The sequence below is a fragment of the Chelon labrosus genome (assembly GCF_963514085.1).
Source record: "Chelon labrosus genome assembly, chromosome: 2".
Lineage (NCBI taxonomy): Eukaryota > Metazoa > Chordata > Actinopteri > Mugiliformes > Mugilidae > Chelon > Chelon labrosus.
The window spans coordinates 1,329,729-1,348,480 of NC_140338.1; the positions used below are offsets into that span (position 1 = coordinate 1,329,729).

The 18,752-nt window shown below is 42.9% G+C and overlaps 1 protein-coding gene across 1 annotated transcript; it reads right to left on the reverse strand.

Moving 5' to 3' along the window:
* Positions 1-8,216: 8,216 nt before the first annotated feature.
* On the reverse strand, positions 8,217-18,752 carry LOC311498098 (uncharacterized protein; the record flags this gene model as incomplete). The annotated part of the gene is made up of 4 exons (XM_084558540.1): positions 18,355-18,752; positions 12,566-12,680; positions 10,671-10,780; positions 8,217-8,401 (listed from the first exon to the last, which is right to left on the reverse strand). The coding sequence occupies exons 1-4, from the start codon at positions 18,602-18,604 to the stop codon at positions 8,217-8,219; spliced, it is 660 nt and encodes a 219-aa protein (XP_084414666.1). The 5' UTR covers positions 18,605-18,752.

The window sequence follows — 18,752 nt, forward strand, 5'->3', positions numbered from 1 at the left end:
GGAGATCCCTCCCTGTGGAATCAGAAGGACGGAGCAGAAAGAGAGCGGCGATGAGAAGATCGTGTGTTTGGAAAATGAAATTCAAAAAAAATAAATAAAATAGATATGAGTCACGGGGGTTAGAGGAAGGAAGGCAGTCACCGTTAGAGGAGGAACATAAAGGTATACACACCGACACACTCGCCCAGCTGCCACTTCTGGTGCGTTAGGTGAAGATGATCTGCAGAGCATATTTAAATACTTCGCCATGGCAACAGGCTCTATGATTAGGGGCAAACAGGCAAAACTGCTGCAGCACTTGGAATTGAGATGATACAAATTAAGGGAACTCTGGACGGTTGCCAAGGAGACGAAACAGGCGGAGGGGTTAAAGTCCAACCTAAACACACCTTAAAGCTATTTTAGTGGCAGCGGAGGAGCAGAGAGCGGGCGGGGGGGAGGGGAGGACGAGGCGAGGGGAGGCGAGGGGAGGGGAGGGGAGGAGGAGGTGGGTTTTTCTAACAGCCGAGCTCCGCAAATAATCGTTAGACCTGCCGAGGTGTGTGATCAGAGTTCAAAATCCCTCCATATGTCTGGGTGTGTGCACCTTTCATTGTTCTGATGTTTCAGTGTTTCATGTCTGCGTTCGGCCTCCAGCGCCTCGGCTCGGGAAAAATAAATTAAAATAAAGGCCCACGCTCGGTAGCGGTGTCATACATTTTCTTTTTTTATTGTTTATCTGTGGGTTCATCTCAATCTAAAATACCAAATACAGCTTCTTTGTTTTTTTTCTCCATGACATCATCATCTTACAACAGATTCATAGGAAACAACAAAAGTGACTTTATGGCTTAGTGACGACGGCGGGTCTCAGTTCTCAGATGCTTATTTTAGTGTTTAAAGGTGCTAAAGAAGGAGTGAAGCCCTGTTTGAAACGTCTTAAAGGTACCCACGTTATCCAGACTTGTGTTGATCATGTGATGGTTCATTATGACACCTGAGCCAGCTTCATTATCCGAATATAAGAAGTGAGATGTGTCCACAAAATAAAAACAAACAGTCTAAGCCTTTAAAAGATATAATCTGCCATCAGTTTACAACACAGTATTAACATCTGTCAAAAACGTCCTCCCCCCAGAGAGACTGGAGACTCTGGAGACTCTGGACGTTAATGAGTAGTCACTGGGGAAGGAGGACAGGATCAAAACCTTTCCTCCAGTTACAGGTGAATATCTGCTCGTTAACAGAGTTTCTGATGGGAACGACTGAGAACCTTCACAGAAGTCAGATGTGTTTGAAAGGCTCAAGCTTGTTCCATAGAGCTCTGGTAGCTGACGTCACCCTGCACCAGCAATCACTGCAACGCCATATTGGCAGGAAAGCACGCTTTTCAAATTACTATTCTGTTGACAACTGCAGCAACTAACTAACTTGTCCTTGTACCAGTTCAGGATGCCAGAATAGTCGGGGGCAAGCAAAGGGGGAATCGTTTTCTAGGATTCCCAAAGATCCCTCAAGACGTCAGATGTGGATTACTGCAATAAAACACTCAAGAAGCAGGAAGGAGAAAACGGAGTGGTGGGATCCTGGTTTGTCTTGTGTAGTGATCACTTTATATCAGAGACAGAATCCAGAGTTTTCCAGTGTAATGTCTTGTATATTTATCATGTTTTAACACCATGTCCAACAGATTTCTGTTCATAAAGAGAAGTTAGGCTAATGTTTATAACGTGGATTACAAAGAGGTGTTGCTCATTCTGAACTAAAACTACTCACAATGAGAAAGAAATTAAACAGTTACTTGTTATTGTAGTTGTGTTACTGTCACGAACCTCCTCAGGAATTTTTATGGATAATGATACGAATGAGGATATGGATAATCTGGATACTGCAGGTCAGGGACTGTTTCAATGCTCAATAAAAACACACCTGGGACATGATAAGGGTCTGTGATATATAATCTGTGGAGTTTAAAGTGTTTAAAGTGCTCAGTAAACTCTGACGGCCTGAAATCAGAGCTGGCTCCGTTCAGTTTGACTCAGAGTTTCCTGCCAATATGGTGGGAAGTTTCGAGAAGTTTGTTCTCGCTCGTAGAGCTGAGAGAACAAGAACAAGGTGCATTCTGGTCGGGTCATTTAATACTTTACAAGAAACTCAAGTGCCGAACTCCGGGGAAGTCCTCATAGGCCCCTCCCACTGCAGCATATGTCACATGCACTAAGCATTGTGGGAGATTTTTGACGATTTCTTCTTTTTTTCGGATGTGGGCCGGTCGCTTTGACGACCGTGTTCGTCGGATCACGCCGTTCATTCAGCGTGCACCCACACACAGTATGATCTCTACCCAGGAGAGATTAGCGGTGCAGACGTCATGTATGAACCACGCCCACTTCCAATTTCTAGACCAATCACAGAATAGTTCCCAGACACCCCACAGGAAAAAAGTTCTGCCCTGTTGATGTGTCAAGAACAAAATGACGTCAGAGTTCTCGCTGAGTATGAAACAGCCTTCATTCAGAAGTGACCTGATCGTCTTTGTAACGTAGCTGAATGAATTACATCGAAATTCTTTTTTTTTTTTTTTAGACGGCGTCTTCACAACAAAACAAATTCCATGTGTGAATGAAAATCCTAAGCTACAGATGGTTAAACGTTTTAAACACGTTGCTGTGTTTTTATTTAACAATCAGCAGCTGAAGGGCCAGCCTCCGGCAAACTTCACTGAAGTCTTTTAAAGGCTTAGCAGTTACTTTCCACCAAAAGGGCACTCCAGCAATTTCATATTTCACTCGAATGATTGAAATCCAATCAGCAGAGCCTGATATGTTTCGACACAGAAGCAGTAACTGGAGCAGCGCATTAGCAGAGCTGATGTCTCTGACAGGGAGGCGTCGGTCTCCTCGTCCTGGCATCGCTCAGGCGCCGCTTCGTCACAATCACTGAGGTTATACACAGAAAGGAGAGGAAGCTGGACTACGGCTACACTTCAGCAACACGTTGCACAATATGAATCACATCCCATAACTCTGCATCCTACATTTCCCATAAAGCAATTACATATTTTTTTAGAATATACTAAATTTTACTCATTGCTGGAGTGTCCCTTTAAATATGTGTTTTTTTTTTTTTTTTTCCTGTTTATTCTTGTGGTATTTTTGCTGGATAACGTGGGACCCAGAGCCATTTCATTTCCTTTCCCTCTGTTCTCCAAAGTCAACATATTCTTGATCTTTTTCTGTGAGTGTAGTTGCATCTTCAGGATGTTTGAATTTTTGTTGTAAACTGAGCCCAAAACACGTGAAGGCTAACAGAGAGCGAAGGCAGCGAGTCCTCAGCTATCAGTCCATAATCTGACTGCTGTGATAAACTGAATAACCGCTGACCTTCACCCCCACGCTCCCTTATTTTTTGAAGGAAAACTTTTCTTTACTATGCACAGAAAAGACAAACGGCATAAAAACAATTAAAGAAAAGCAGAGCCAAAACAATCAGGCAGTATTCCAAAGTATTCAAAGCACAGTAGAAGAAGGTTTTTGTTCAGGCACTCATTTAACATCACCCTCTCTCCACAGTTTAACGTTACACCTAATGTGTTTGGTTTTGTTTGTGCCCTGCGTGAGGACTACACCAGCGTGAGTGTGTGAACGAGTGTGAAAAGTGAATACTGTGCAACTAATTAAACTAAAGATGCTGATGAAATCTCCAGTCCTCTCGTGTTTTTGCGTCTGTGTGTGAATTAAGTGACAGTTTCTCTGAATACAGAGTCCGCCTGTGGACAAAACACGAAGGAACAATCCTGGTGTAAACGAAACAGTCAGAACAGTCTCAACGCCGACGCGCTTTGTCGATATAACCCATTTAAAAGGCATCAAGTATGAAATTAAATCCACCCTAAAACCAAATTCAATTTCATTCCACGTTTTAGCAAATAAAATCACAAGCTTTTCTTTTTTAGCATTCTATTTACGTCTATGAATAAATCCTATTACCTAGGAGCCTAATGTGCGATAAAGAGACAGGCTGTGATTTTAGAAAGACTTGTGTTCACACCTGGTGTTAATGAGTGATCTGATCACAAATACTTAGCTTAAACTACAAACATGAACACACCAAAGGACACACTTGAGATCAGATCACACCTTGCATTAGCGTCCGTCCAGAGCAATCTGATCACAAGAGTCCAGCTCTGAGTATCTCTGTTCACACCTGGTATTAAAATGAGTCTCCACACGCGTCCGAAGCCAGCACTTCAGATCCCGATCTCAGTTTCAGGCTTTGTATGCAAATTAACAGCAACATAACTGTCAACTGTCTCTAATGGACACACGTTATTATTTATTATTTATCTCCAACACGACGTTAGTCATTTTAGAGACCGGAACAAAGCTCAGATTACAACTCAAACCCTAAAAATGTTGCACCGTAATTTGGCTAATGTGATATTTTATATTTTCTGGTGATCGTAGTTGGTCCTTGATTCATAATCTTAAACTATCAGCCTCAAGTCAAACTGACATCTATCAACTCATCTAACCTGTGGTAAGATGACAGCTGTCGAGAGTTTTATGAATATATCAACACCGCTCTCATCTAACTTTAGCTTAGCTTAGCATAAAAGCTGGAGGTAGGCTGGAATAGCTAGCCTGGGCCTACTTTAAGCTAAGCTCAGGTCAGCTGTGCTTTAATAACAAGAAAGTTTGAGTAATTCCACGCTTCATGACACAACTTTGGCACATAATGAGAATTTAAAAAAGGATAATCTTATGCTTATAGCTAGCATTCAGGTGTCGTCTTATTTTAGACAACAGAACAGATAAACATTAATACCTTGAGATCATATTTTTCATATTTTTAACTTTCTATGGGAATGAGTGAAGTGTGTTTTAGGGTGGATCTGGATGGCACGCCTCCTTCATCCTGGATCACAATCACAGTGAAAGAACGGATTCGGTCTGAATCGACGTCGGACAGTGCGCCTTGCGGTCGCATGTGTTAATATCTAATGGCAACTTTTCACGTTGAGGTTTAAAGGTGCATTTTAAAGGGTTCCATGATCCTCATCACTTTTGCAGACTGTGAAGGATCATTCTGTTAGATATATAACAATGTCAAAACAACAACAACAACAACAAACACCAAACAAATAAAAAGAAAATGCAGTCATAGTAATAATACTGACATATCATGTTGAATACACACCACATCTTCCCTTTAAAACAGTCAGGCGCCTTTAAACAGTGTCTGTTTGGACGTCAGCCAATTAAAAGCTGTGACATAATGAACCTCCATCAGTTGGGCTGTTGTCAGCGCCGCTGTCAGCGAGGATGTCACCAGCCCCCAAAACCACATCCTAAATTAATTGCACTCTGAGATATTCACATGACGAACAATTAACCATTAACCATTTAATAACCCCCGCTCCCAACCAACCCCCCTCCCACCCACAGTAGTACGGCAACACACACATTTATTTATGGCACATCTACACACCAGTCTCATCACATGGACAGACACTGATTCCCAGCAGGCACGACTCACGTGTCAAACATGTGTTATTTAGAGCTTATCACAAGCTTTAGGTTTGTGACAGTGACGCTTCTTTATCTGTTTTTTTGTTTTTTTGATTATTTTTTGGTGTTTTTGTGAATTACACACAAAATTCAAAAACCAAGAGCGACATCACTGATTAGGGGTTTGTTTAAATTAGAAGGAAAAAAAAACTGCATAAAGTATTTTTACCCCTGAAGAGCTGCATTTTTTTTTTTAATCCCTTTTTCTGAAATGAATCTTGACGTGAAATAAATTTGGAACTGTTAAAAAGTGATCTAACCACTTGGACAGGACGTGCTCTTAAACATCTGAAAGTTGAATTTCACGTACACACTGGAGTACTATATTTCTGCATTGTCAGAGTCGTTTGCTTCATCAGATGAACCTCTCTTTGACCTGCAAAGCCTCTTTTGCTTCTCCAAAAGTAAAAGCTGGTGGAACAGAAATCTTGCTTTCAGGCAGAAATTGCACGCTATTATCAAATTGCACTCATTACTGCAGCCAGTGCAGCAAACACCTCCCTTCCCTTCCCTTCCCTTCCTCGCTGCACTGTTCATTTTGCATCCCATCCTCCACCCTCCTCACTACCTGCCTCTCTGATGAGGAGCCACTGATTCTGGATCAGCTGCAGCCTGTTGGCACTGTGTGGTTGGCACTGAGGAAGATGTTCCTGCTGGACTTTGATCAGACTGAGCTATAACGGCACTGAGTGGAAACAAAACAAAACATTTTCTCCTGCAGAGATCTGCATCCGTCTGACGTTTCACAAGCTTTGTAAAATGTGTTCTGATTGGAGCAGGACTAAGAGGTCAGATGTCGGAGCAAATGCACTTTTTAAAGGCTGGGGAGGAAACCCAGTGAGCAGGGATTTGGTGATAATTGAAGCGTGACTTGTATTTAAGTTAAAACTGGGCTGTTAGAGTTTTTCCTGTCGTTAATTTTTACTAAATGTAAGAAAAATCCAGACAGATATGTGTCACTACGGTTCTTTAGTTGGCGAGTAGCTGTGGAGAGTTTATAAGCTGATTTCTAAAGGATTTTTCTTCAAAGAACCGCTCGCTTTTAATTTAAATATTCAATAATTCTTGGAAATGTTATTGGCATTATGTTGAATCATACACTTGCATGTGGGAAAATGTTTTACATTACATTTTGCAGTATCAGCTGACCTCTGCCGCACTGTCTAAAGCAATTAACTGGTTCACGAGAATTAATTAAGTGAAGTTGTTTGAATCCATCACGGCCTCTGTTTTCCTCATAACTGGCGCCCGATGAAATCGTTCTTACCGGTGAAAAGTGGCAGGAAATTATTCAAATCCTATTATAAATTAGAGACGAGTGGAGTAAAGTGTTAAGTGTTGTTAAACACTATTAAAAGATGACTTTGTTTACATGCACTAAATACTTTTTTTTTTTTTTCACGACTAATGAAAAGTGAACATTCCTCTACTAATATTTCTGTTAATATGAAGCCAGGGTTTTATAAACATGACTCCCTCGTTCCTGAAGCATTGTCATGTTTGCACATATCAAAAACCTGTTGATATCCACGTCTTGTAATATTTAAAAGCAGGCGAGAGTCTGATCCAGACCAGAAACGAAGGCTTTTCTTTATCAGCATGCATCTCTACGTCAGGCTTTCAAACACCGAACTGACTGTAAACTAGCAATGATGCTGTACGCTGCAAACTGCTGAGACATAATCTGAAGAAAGCTAACAGTATATCAACTGTAGGATTATTGTAAAATTTAGAATAACGGTGTAACATTCGGCTTGTTCCATTTTGGATCTGGTTTGTTGTTGGTAATATACCTGCAATCTTTAGATTTTAGTTATTTCTAACCTTCATTTCTTTTCTAATGTTGATAGTTGAAACCATAGACTGTATATAAAGATGGACGGTGGAACGGCTCCTCAAAAATGCTCCCCCTGGTGTCTGGCTGCAGTATAGGTCATAAGCTCCACCCCCTCCATGTTAGTGGGCGGGACTTGGGCCAAACTAAAACACTAAAATACACATCAAATACATTTTTTTTCAAGGATGGTTTCTGTCATTTTAGGTAGTTAATATAATGTTGATGAATGTTCAAGTGTCAATTGTTTCGCCCGTAACCCGTCAGAATAGAGTCAGTTTGACCAATGACAGGAAGTGGAGACGTCTATTGTCCATATTTATATACAGTCTATGGTTCAAACTAATTAGAATCAACATGATACAACTGACTGATAAGCAGATCAGATTTTATGAAGCATTAAAAACCCAAACTTAACTTAACCTAGCTTAAACACACGTGTCTGAAATCACCAAATCCAAACTACTGGGGGCGTCCACATGCACTTTTGAATACAGAGTGTTGTCAGGTTAGCTGACCCTGAAGAAGAATTAGCACCGGTTTGTTATCTGAACAGTAATCTGTGTTTGGCTCAGGCTGATTCTGAATCAGTGGCTACGCTGACACACATTAAACTGGTGGAATACTGCAGGTTACAGGTATAAGAGATAAAATTTAAAAAAAGATAAATAAATAACCAAAATGACTGAATCTTAGAAAGTGACTTACTGGTTAAGTCACAGCAGTTAAAGTAAAAAAAATTGAATAAGTAACTTAATCAGCAGCTCAAACCCAGAGGAGGACGATGTGAGGAGGATCCTGGTCCTGGGGCACTGTGGGTAATGTAGTCCACGTCACTTGGCCAGAGCTCGGGCCTTGGCAGCAGCTGCCTGCGCCCGCTGCACGGCTGCCTGGCTGTTCTCCCTCCTCATCAGCTGGTTGGTCTCAAACAGACCTTCATGGGTGCTGCCTCCTCCTCCTCCTCCTCCTCCTCCTCCTCCACCACCACCGGGGCCTCCATCCACCAGCGTCAGCACTCCTGCACCAGACAGATTGCTCATCGTGTCAAGGAAAACAGGGAGACAGTAATAAGATACAACTCAAGCAAGTATCTCTGAAAAAGTCTGCAGGGTTACCGTCAAAGTAAGTGTCAAAAGTAAGTGTTTGGACAAAATGGAATCGCTGTCTTGATTATGTCAGCCCTGTGATGTCCTCGTACTTCAAATACACTATATTACCAAAAGTATTCGCTCACCTGCCTTTACTCATTCTATGAACTGAAGTGCCATCCCATTCCTAACTCATAGAATTCAATATGATGTCGGTCCACCTTTTGCAGCTATTACAGCTTCAACTCTTCTGGGAAGACTGTCCACAAGGTTGAGGAGAGTGTTTATAGGAATTTTTGACCATTCTTCCAAAAGCGCATTGGTGAGGTCACACACTGATGTTGGTCGAGAAGGCCTGGCTCTCAGTCTCCGCTCTAATTCATCCCAAAGGTGTTCTATCGGGTTCAGGTCAGGACTCTGTGCAGGCCAGTCAAGTTCATCCACACCAGACTCTGTCATCCACGTCTTTATGGACCTTGCTTTGTGCACTGGTGCACAGTCATGTTGGAAGAGGAAGGGGCCCGCTCCAAACTGTTCCCACAAGGTTGGGAGCATGGAATTGTCCAAAATGTTTTGGTATCCTGAAGCATTCAATGTTCCTTTCACTGGAACTAAGGGGCCAAGCCCAGCTCCTGAAAAACAACCCCATACCATAATTCCTCCTCCACCAAATTTCACAGTTGGCACAATGCAATCTGAAATGTACCGTTCTCCTGGCAACCTCCAAACCCAGACTCGTCCATCAGATTGCCAGATGGTAAAGCGTGATTCATCACTCCAGAGAACGCGTCTCCACTGCTCTAGAGGCCAGTGGCGGCGTGCTTTACACCATTGCATCCGACGCCTTGCATTGCACTTGGTGATGTGTGGCTTGGCTGCAGCTGCTCGGCCATGGAAACCCATTCCATGAAGCTCTCTGCGTACTGTACTTGGGCTAATCTGAAGGTCACATGAAGTTTGTAGCTCTGTAGCAATTGACTGTGCAGAAAGTCGGCGACCTCTTTGCACTATGCGCTTCAGCATCCGCTGACCCCTCTCCGTCACTTTACGTGGCCTACCACTTCGTGGCTGAGTTGCTGTTTTTCCCAAACGCTTCCATTTTGTTATAATAGAGCTGACAGTTGACTGTGGAATATTTAGGAGCGAGGAAATTTCACGACTGGATTTGTTGCACAAGTGGCATCCTATGACAGTTCCACGCTGGAATTCACTGAGCTCCTGAGAGCGGCCCATTCTTTCACAAATGTCTTGTTTCACAGTCTGCATGCCTGAGTGCTTGAATTTATACACCTGGGGCCAGGCCAAGTGATTAGAACACCTGATTCTGATCATTTGAATGGGTGAGCGAATACTTTTGGTAATATAGTGTAAGTCTGAGTGGAGGATTGAGAGCTTAGAACCAGTGGATCCAGCAGGTTACTTACACTCTTAATAAAAATGTGTTGTTCTCCACCATAGACTGTATATAAATATGGACAAAGCAGCGCCACCGGCGTTCTCGACACATCAACCGGGCTGAACTTTTTTTTTTAGAATTGAACAACACAGTACTTTTGTTAAAAGTAACACAAAACATGTGGTCTTTATATAAACACATTATTGTGTTAATATTAACTACTACTGCTACAGATCACCCCCTAAAATACCAAACTGCCTTTTGTAAAGGTCAGCTTTTTGTGGAGGCTGTAGCCCAGACTCATTCAGTTCTTGTTTCCATTTAACTTTTACCTGAACTTGAGTTAATATTTATCTAAAAGCTGCACACACACTGAGGAATGAAGCCCCCTGGCCTGGCTCTGACTCCTGATTCTCACATGTTGGGGAAAATAAAACACTCTTAACGTTCCATCTCTATTTTTATAAGCACAAAAATCAGCCAGTTGTCACAGAGACACACTGATCCGTCCGCCCTCGCCACCCTGGCAGCTTTCAAATAAAAAACGTGTTGATTGCTTGCAGAGACGCTGCAGCCCAGACACACTGGAGCTTCAGATCCGTCAATTAGCACATTTCTCGGTTTAATATAATCTGAAATTTTTCAAAGCAAATGACACAAGTCAGAGGTCGCTAAGCTGGGATGCAGCGACAAAACTGAGACTTTCAAATCCAGGATGGGTTCATTTCTTCACTTATGCATTCTGATTTAATCCAAATTACCTTTAATTAATACGTATAAAACAAAGATTCTTTTAGTCTTACCGTAACCGTTCACACACCCGCTTTTAAACTCGCCCTCAAACCTCATTCCATCAAAGCGAGTGAAGATGCCGGCACCTTGAAACTTCCCCTGCACGAAATCACCTTCATACCTGAAAATAAAAAGAATAAAATGACATTCCTGCGTTGCAGTGACAGAGTGCTGCAACAGTTTAAGTGGAAATGTCAGCAACACAAAACCCAGCTGAGAGGTGCTTCAGCTTTAGTTTGACTGCCGCACTTAATGTTGTCCTTGAATATTAGGAATCTGGGGTATGAATATGAGAAATGTCAAAAGATATGTGACTCAAGTTTAACATATTAAAGCTTAGTTTAGACGTCTATCAGTTAAACGTCACAGAGGCAGTGGTGAGATGCTGTGAATACCTCAGCGTCGGTGTGATTTTTAAGAAGCTAAAAGGTCGATCTGGTTTATTTCTTATCTAAAAACTGCAGGGACACTGAGCAGTGGAACGTTTCAGTTGGAGATTCCAACCTGATCGACTCAGTACCATCACAACACAGGCGAACGCATCAGCAGTTGATCTTTTTTAACAAAAGTGGAAAATGTTTCACAAATAGATCAGAAAGTAAAACAGAAAACATGATCAAAATGCTGGAGTTCAGTTATCTGCAGGAATATACATAATACAGAACTGAAACAGCTTTATTGGCGCACACTGGTTGTATATTACAACCAGCGGAGCCAGAGATCAGCTGCTTGATGAAGCAGCCACAACATTATGACCACTGACAGGAGAAGTGAATAACATTGACCATCTTGTGACAGTTCAGTGTTCTGCTGGGAAACTTCTGGACCTGGCATTCATTGGTGTGGATGTTACTTAGACATGTAGCACCCACCTAGACCAGACCAGGCACCCCCACCCCATAGCACAGAGGCCCCTCCCCCCAAAGGCCCACACTAACGACATTCTGTTACCAGACACCACAGGACACCCTCAGAAGGCCCATGTCCACTCTCTGATGAGTCATACACACTAATAGGAAGGTGGTCATAATGTTATGGCTGATTGGTGGACTCATGCAATCTTAAAATATTATTAATTTAGCTTTACAGTCGAGTTTAGTGTTTCCTTTGAGAGTTAATCAAATGTTCTGTCCATGTAAACACCCGGTCCTTTATCCTGCGCTGTGTTGTTCTTGAACGTTTCACCTTCGCTAAACTAAAAAGAGCAGATGAAGAAACTCTGAAGTAACTTAATTGAAGTTGAGGAGACAATGTCACGTCCTCCGATGAAATTCTTGTCCGAGAAATAAAGAAAGAAAAAGACAGACGATGTCTTCAGCCTTGGAAGGATCTGTAGCCGGTATTACAGCGAGAAAGAACTACTTCAGAAATAATCTGGCGCTCAGCGTCCTCAGGGGAAGGAAGCACTCAGAGCATTTTGAGGCTGAAGATGAAGCACGATGCATCTTTGAGCTGTTTTTGTTCTTTCTCTGTTTCGAGGCCGACGAATTCTGCCTGTGCACAAACGAGTTAAAGCATTTGTTGAACGTGCTCATGTTTCGTTTTTTGTGAACAGCCAACCAATGAACGGGAATGTGAGCACACGGTGTTGTGGCAAGATTCTAGCAACACCTGCATGGGGTATACACCGGTCAGCCATAACATTATGACCACTTTCCTAATATTGTGCAGGTCTCCCTTGTGGTGACTCATCAGAGAATGGACATGGGCCTTCTGAGGGTGTCCTATTGTTAGTGGGGGGGCCTTTGAGGGGAGGGGCCTCTGTGGATCATCCCACAGATACTTGATCAGTTTGGGATCTAGTGAATTTGGAGGCCAGGTCAACACCTTCTGCTGTTCTTCATGAATCTGGAAATAAATGAATAAAGATTTAAGGTCAAACGTTACCAGGAAGTGAGGCACAAACCTGGAGCCGTCAGGAAAGACCAGCAGCCCGCAGCCGTTGAAGAGGCCGTTCTCAAACTGTCCGATGTAGCACGTCCCGTCGCTGAAGGTCAGCTGACCCAGGCCATGACGCAGACCTGCAGCAGCGGGTCATAAAAGAAGAGGCTCATAAAATCAGCTCGACAGCCACGCAGATATGAAAAAACTCAAAAACAGAAGATGGATGATGGAACGTGCAAAATAAAAACAAGATGGTGATGATTATGAGATCATTAGGGCACAAAACAACAACTCCTCCAGGCGTAACTGAAACATGAACGCCTCCATCTTCACTGATTATATTTGTTCATCCTGGCGTTAGAGCCCATGTTTAGTTCATCCATACAAAATCAGAAAAGCTGCACAAACGTACAAATGAACCCATTATTTTCCATTATTAAATCTTTCTACTCCCCCTCTAGTTCAGTATGTTTGCAGCAGTTTTTTCATGGATTCATGTCAAAACAAGACATTATCTGATTGATCTGAATTGATCTGTTTCAATAATCTGGTCAGTGGCATCTCAGGAAGCTGCACATCCGTTCCCGCGGTCAAAATTACTGGAAAACAACCAAACTGCTGCAGCGTTGACGCAAACCCTTCATTGAGCGAGGGTTCAACTACATGCGGGATGTTAGATGGGAAAAATACATAAATACAATGTTCTGATGATTCAGAGCATCAGGCCACGTTTCATTCAGGGGTACATGATGAGGATGCTGCATGCTAAATTTATATCTGTTCTTGTATCGTTGGAATGTTTCTGAGATGTAGAGGTTGCGGCCTCGGGAATAAAAGGCTAACTAAAGTTCATTCATGTACAAAAGCACTGTTAATTATGTCCTTGAAGCCAGATGAGTTGTGGAGGTTAACTCTGAGGAGACTGTATCCCTTGTGTTTACTCTATCTTCTGTTTTTACCATATCTCTGAGAGAGGATAACCTGGATAACTTGAACCTTAACAGATCGAAGACGAAGCATTGCCATGAACTTCCACTGTGCAACTAAAAGACACAACAGAGCAAGTACATACAGGCGTTGTTAGTCTGTGAAACATCCGCCTGCAGGGATACGATCTTATTTATGCACACAAGCAAGTACAAAACTTTAGGAAACAAAACGGTCAAATGTAATGGTCACTGCAAACTGCATGGCTAATGTCCACAGTTAGAGTAGTGGTAGTGATGAGACCTGTTTGTGTGAGATCCACGGCAGCATCTTTGAGCAAACTCTAAAAAATCTGCAAAATCCCAAACAACGTGGGTTCACATGACGATGGAGATTTACTGCAGAAGTCATTTTGGGCTGAGAAAGAGAGGAGGAAGGCAGACATATCATTATGCCTTGGTTCAGCTTTTTAAGTTAGCAGGTTCATAATTGTGTGAGATGACAGAAGGTGAGCCACTCTCGACCGTTTTTCAGTTCTTAAAATGTTCCCACTGAGCTGAGACCCAGTTTTCTCTCTAATTCTGCCGCTAATATCCAGCACCGGGAGGATGGTAGTCGACAACGACGTGGAGGGAGAAGAGGTGAGCGCTTCTCCTCGCCAGCCTCCAGCAGGAATCAGAGGGATAACTGCATGAGAGGCACAGTTGGATGACGGGTTGAGGACGTCCTAAAAGCAGACTGGGAGGCACTGGTGGGTAAACTGGCAGCTTGTCAGAGGGTGAGGCGGGGGGTGGGGCTAGCGGGTGTTGTCCCTTGCTCCCAGCTAAGGGCAAAGTAAATTAGGCAGTCCATCTGTCACGGCTGCTTAAAGTCCTACTCTCTGCCTAATCTCAGCAGGGTTCTCACAGGAGATTTGGAGAAGAGATTTGGCTGACACTAAACCTAGAGCTCTGCATTCCTTTTTCCTGAAACACCCTGCATCCATATATTTAGATGCATGTGACTCCATTAAGTATATTTATGTAGAATATGAACTGAACGCTTGCAAAAGAGCCCTGACGAGAAAGCAACAGCCCGAGGCCTGAAATGTCACGGACTAGCCGTCTGTTAAAGTATGAATGGTTTTACTGAATCTAATGGAATCAAGTGGCGTCGGTGTTGGCGTTTCTCAGACAGCTCTGAAGAATGATTTTGTTTTACTTGGGGTGCAGATTATCAGCGGACTGCTGCAGCAAGAGACAGTAATTTCCTTTCTGTCTCCTTGGATTTGATCCCTCCAGACGGACTCTAATCTGTCATTCAGCTTCTTTGTAACGCCTCTCTCCAATCTCTTGTTGGGTCACGGTCTTCGGCTAATTACGGTTTAGCTGAATTTGTCTGGCTTTTATGTCAATCAATAGCGGTAATGCATAGATGTTAAATGACCGCATGGGTAAAGTACAGTAGTAAATGGCTTCTGGCTGTGCCTCGGCTGCTGTGGATATACCCAACCTACTTCCTGTAACCTGATAGCCCCCAGGCCTGTCTTCAACCAGCGCTCCACTGAATTATTCATGTGACACCATAGACCTTTGTCTGGAACACACCTACATGTTTGTGTGCAAACAGTGACTTTGCATGCACGGACGCAGAGACATAATGCACAGCACGCATCAGGCTGCGTTCAAGACAACACTTTGCAGCACGCACGCGCACGTGCCCGCACAATTACATATTACTGTGCAACGTCAGCTGTGTTAATTCAACTGTTCATGAGGAAGTGTAATCACACATATTTTGAAAACAGCTAAAAATCTTAGACTCTCTGGGACAGGGAATGGGAAGTGTTACGAAATAATTCACAGCAGTAATTTAGCACTGTTTACACAAGGGTTTGTATAAGACGGGGAGAAATATTTAATTAGAAGATATTAACGGTGGAAATTAAGCATCTAAAATGATCCATTATCTAATTATTTAGCTCACAGGGATGGAAAAAAAAAACATAATAATTTTAACAACAATTAACACTGTTTAAGGTGTGTTTTAGAGACTCAAAGTCAAGGGCTCTGCTTTTTTATTAGACTGTTGCAACAATTTCTAAATACACAGATCAGGCATAACATTATGACCACCTTCCTAATATCATGCAGTATCTTGTGGTGACTCCTCAGTGAATGGACATGGGCCTTCTGGGGGTGTCCTGTGGTGTCTGATCAGTTTGGGATCTAGTGAATCTGGAGGCCAGGTCAACACCTTGTGCTGTTCTTCATGTTTTTGTTTTTAGTTGTTCCTAAAGTGTTTTTGTGTGTGTGTCTGTGTCAGGCTGCATCCTGCTGGGGATGGCTGCTGCCATCAAGGAGTGTCATTGCTATGGGGTGGGGGTGTCTGGTCTGGTCTAGGTGGGTGCTACATGTCTAAGTAACATCCACACCAATGAATGCCAGGTCCAGAAGTTTCCCAGCAGAACACTGAACTGTCACAAGATGGTTTAAATGTTATTGACTTCTCCTGTCAGTGGTCATAATGTTGTGGCTGATCGTTGTATGTTTGCTTAAGAAGGAAGTAAGATGCCTGAAATGCAGTCACAAAAAAAGAAAGAAGGCAGTTGTACGTTGGGTGTTATTTTACTACACACCTTCAAGTCATAAACGTAGATACCAGATAAGGCGTTAGGTGTGACAGGTAGAACCTCTTGTTAATTATCAGTCTTAACCTTTGAAACTCCTGTTATAATAGTGTTTGTTTTAATAGTCTAATTTATCTCAGCTTCTGTGCACACCTCCCAGGAGTCTTTTAAATGCTTAAGAAACTCTGTTATGATGAGATTGTTCCAGACTCTGTGTGTTTTTCTATCATCTTTCTAAAGCTTGAAAACAGATGGAGTGTGTAGTGAGACGATATCCTCAACCGTTCAAGTTCAAACGTCAAGAGGAAACTTTGTAAACTCCATCTTTTATTTCAACCTACACTCAACTGATCTGCAGCAGCAGTGGCTCGTGTTTAATGTGTGATAAAAAGCCCAGGCAGAGCTGCATCTATTAGTGGACTCGTTTCTCCTCACTTAGAAACTCCCATGTACTAAAACCAGACCGTATCAGTGCATCACAGCCAAACCAGTTTAACAGTTTTTTTTTTTTTTTTTTTGCTAATCATGCAGAGACCATATGTTTCTCCCCACGGCCTCACGCTTGTTTTTGTGCCAAACTTTTGTTCTTTATTTAACCTTGCCCTTAAGGTTGTCTAAGTGTTTTTGTCAAAGTGCAAATACTGGTATAGGTAGTGTGATATCCTGCCTCAGCATGCTCACTGCCACCAGATGGTCTCTGTCTGCATGTGTGTGTATAGATTGGTTACGGGCTTCGTTTGGTTTGACACCTTTTTCTGTGATTATACTCCCGGACAGGGTCTCCTGGTGGTGCTGGTGGTGGAGGAGGAGTATTATTATTTAACTTGCTAATGTGATTCAGGAAATTTAAATGGATGTACTTAACATGCTCATCAGACACCTAAACACCTGCACCATGGTATGTAAAACTCAGAGGGGATGTTATGTCTCAGGAAGGTCATCACAGCAGCAAATATTTTATCATCATCTTGCAAGTTGATAGAACTAAAATTGTAAATAAACTAAACAACCAATTATTACCATTTGGAGCATCTATAATACCAAATGCCCTCTGCATGATAGTGCTGGTATCAGACAGGTCCCAGAGGTATGCAAGGTAAACCAGCCTGCCCCGAGCTAGTGGACAGTAAGTCTGAGTTGACTTGGGCCAAAGAAGTTTGTGGGGCCACCACTATGGTGCCCTATGGTAACATCTACAGTACTGTGGTTTTATGGACTACAAGTGAAGTCATGATGCTTTAAAAACTACTCCATGAACTGGTCTAGTTATGAGCTAACTTCTGTCAAAGTGACGTTCACACAGTTAACCCCAGATCAATGGTGTTTCCGATAACACCAGATATGTTCAAACACTGTTTTTTTTTAAAGGTATGCCGGTAGGTTGTAGGACAGTGCCTTGAAGAACAATGTACAGTTCTTGATGTTGAGATCAACTCTGCTGCAGTAGTTCTTCCAAAAAGCGTTTTTAAAACCTTCTCTAAACAGAGGAGGTGGACTGAGAGTCAATCTGCCATCAGTTTACAACACAGTTTTAACTTCTGTCCCCAAGAAGTTTCAACCTCATTCACACCTTCCCAATGAAGCCTCTGACTGACAAAGTTCCTTAGAGCACCATTCATAGGGCAAGAGGTCAAGGACAAACAGTCCCCCCTCAACGACAGGTAAGTATCTAACTGTTAATGGAAATTAGCTGCACCAACTTCCCACCAGTCCCTTAGAGCTGAAGAAGCTACTCAGTTGAGTGGTGAAACGTTTTCTCAAAAACTCTACAAGTCCAGTTGCCCTTTTTTTAAAAACGCTTTTTGGATAAACCTTGACCTGGATGACTGAGAACCTTCACAGACACATGCAGTAATCCTTGTTCCTACTGATTCTGAAGATAGTTCTTCATGAGTCTGGTTGCATGTTAGGGCTCGCCGTGCCGTCGCAGAACGAATATGGGATCGATCGGGCGCCTTCCTGATTGTACTGCGTGATAGATAAGAATCTAAACGTCTTGAGTGCCTAAACCATTTGCACAGTATGTTGTATCTCAACGGGACATCACTGAGTCAGTGAAAAACTCCACGGTGGCAAAAACACCAGGGCTGAGAAGCTGTCAGGGGTTTTAATGTTGTGGCTGATTGGTGTGTGTTTATGGAGAGTGCACTTCTTATGTTTAAGAGCATTATTTCATTGCCATGAGGTATTTACATGGGCTCTGCTGCTGCCTGTGAATTATCGTCTTACGTCTCACTTCTCATCAACAATCCTGCCGTTCATGCAAATGTGGCTACGGTGATGGGGGATGGACGGGTGAAGGAGCAGGTGAAGGAGCAGGTGAAGGAGCAGGTGAGTCTTGCCTTCTTTCCATTCCCCGTGGTACTCCTCGCCGTTGGAGTAGGTGAAGGATCCTCGTGTCAGGGTCATGGGTCCTGTTGGCAGACGAGACAACACACAGGACCGATCATGTAGACCTGTAGCTTTGACACTCTGACACATGCAAACAGAGCTGGGATGTTCATCAAGTAATGGCCCCACTTTCATCAAATAATGCCCCCCGCCTGAGGAGCAATCAACCTCAGATTGTGCATTCAGGGGATCCACGGAGCATGCACACGCCCAGTAACCCCCGCCGTAATGAGAACTGCTCAGTACACAGCCTCTGATGAGAACCGAGATACGCTGAAAGACT